This window comes from Telmatherina bonti (assembly GCF_933228915.1).
Source record: "Telmatherina bonti genome assembly, chromosome: 20".
NCBI lineage: Eukaryota > Metazoa > Chordata > Actinopteri > Atheriniformes > Telmatherinidae > Telmatherina > Telmatherina bonti.
Genome location: NC_136618.1, coordinates 4,708,973 through 4,711,100, shown reverse-complemented (window position 1 = coordinate 4,711,100; position 2,128 = coordinate 4,708,973). Strand labels below are relative to the sequence as shown.

At 53.2% G+C, this 2,128-nt stretch overlaps 1 protein-coding gene across 1 annotated transcript in view; it reads left to right on the top strand.

Annotated features, from left to right (window-relative positions):
* The first annotated feature begins 657 nt into the window (after positions 1 to 657).
* Positions 658 to 2,128, top strand: part of LOC306770633 (Krueppel-like factor 6) — a 5,269-nt gene continuing 3,798 nt past the window's right edge. The window contains 1 exon segment of the mRNA XM_079259523.1: positions 658 to 893. Coding sequence (XP_079115649.1) covers positions 792 to 893 — 102 coding nt within the window. The 5' untranslated portion in view covers positions 658 to 791.

Sequence of the window (2,128 nt, the reverse complement as noted above, 5' to 3'; positions counted from 1 at the left end):
TGTTGATATTTTTACCGTGGTATTACAATTTATTTTAATCTTTTATTGACTTCTTAATAGTTTAATAAACATTTCTTGAAAATATGTTTATTTCTATTGCAATAAAGCCATTAAAACACGCTGTACGTAGTCCCGTAAAGGACAAAAAGCACGGTACGGATGGAAAGCCGCAGAGATGGAGAATGGCGGACTTGTCCATCTCTGTAGCAACACGGCTGCAGTTCCAGGTGACAGAAGTTTTACCGGTGGACTTGTTTTCCACATCACAGTGAGTCTATGGCGGCTCTCTGCGGTGAACCGCGTGGCCGGCCGTGGCGTGAACATTACGGGGAAAGAAACGCGCCGCTGCCTTATATACGCGCCTAAAAATAACCAGCCAATCAGTGGCGAGCGACTCGCAGTCAAACTAACCAATCAACGCAGCGAATGAGCCGAACTGAACCAGACGACGATGGTAATTGGTCTACCGTGATATCATTTGCCGTTCCTTACGCTACTTGCCTGTGATTGGTGGAAACGCGGATGGCAGCGCGCTGATTGGTGGAAACGCGGATGGCAGCGCAGCGTGGAGGGGGCGTGGTCGCGGGCATGGAGGTTTGAATAGGGAAGTTTTCAGAGCGCAGTTGTTCCTCATCAGTCCGCTGTTTGGCACCGAGAGCAGAGCAGGAGGAACCGGAGGACTGGAAACACGTCCCGGACCGTTTAGACTCCTTTATCCTGCCGACCTGGTTCCGTTCGGTTGCAGCGGTACCGTCTGTTTCTGCACGTTAACAGAAAAGTTGTGGATAAAGATGGATGTTTTACCGATGTGCAGCATCTTCCAGGAACTACAAATAGTTCACGACACGGGCTATTTCTCAGCCCTACCGTCCCTGGAGGAGTACTGGCAGCAGGTGAATATCACTTCTTCTCCAGCTGCGGGAGGCGCGTGCGGGAAACACGCAGAAATCACGGTGTTTGGTTTGAACGGAGCGTGGTGCGTTCACTGACGCTCTGCGTGACGGTTGAAAGTTTCGGGGTCAGTTTGACAGCTGAATGGTGCGTTCACGGCCGGTCGAAGCGGAGCAGGGTCAGTATGACAGCTGAATGGTGCCTTTCACGGCAGGCCGAAGCGGAGCAGGGTCAGTTTGACAGCTGAATGGTGCGTTCACGGCCGGCCGAAGAGGAGCAGGGTCAGTTTGACAGCTGAATGGTGCGTTCACGGCCGGCCGAAGAGGAGCAGGGTCAGTTTGACAGCTGAATGGTGCGTTCACGGCCGGTCGAAGAGGAGCAGGGTCAGTTTGACAGCTGAATGGTGCGTTCACGGCCGGCCGAAGAGGAGCAGGGTCAGTTTGACAGCTGAATGGTGCGTTCACGGCCGGTCGAAGAGGAGCAGGGTCAGTTTGACAGCTGAATGGTGCGTTCAGGGCCGGCCGAAGAGGAGCAGGGTCAGTTTGACAGCTGAATGGTGCGTTCACGGACGCTTTACAAGCCGCTTTCCCTACGGGAAGAAGCCGACGTCACGCTCAGAATCTCCGCGAGCAGCTCCGCGGCTCGGACCCGGTGAAGCGGACCGTTCTCCGCCACACATCGCAGCGGGAAGAGACTGACTTCCAGCCGCGGAGGCAGCGAGCAGAACCCCGCCGGACACCCGCTCCGGTCCGCTTCTCCAACTTTACTGGTCTCCAGTCTGTAAACTGGAGCCTGTTTTACTGGTCAGGAAGGATGTACTGGTAGGATGTACTGGTGAGGATGTACTGGTGAGGATGTACTGGTAGGATGTACTGGTAGGATGTACTGGTGAGGATGTACTGGTAGGATGTACTGGTGAGGATGTACTGGTAGGATGTACTGGTGAGGATGTACTGGTGAGGATGTACTGGTGAGGATGTACTGGTAGGATGTACTGGTGAGGATGTACTGGTGAGGATGTACTGGTAGGATGTACTGGTAGGATGTACTGGTGAGGATGTACTGGTGAGGATGTACTGGTAGGATGTACTGGTAGGATGTACTGGTGAGGATGTACTGGTAGGATGTACTGGTGAGGATGTACTGGTGAGGATGTACTGGTGAGGAAGAGGAAAAGAAGCTGAATGAGCCTCTGATGCTGCAGCTTCCTTAAAAGGACTTGAACTTGTGTCCGTGA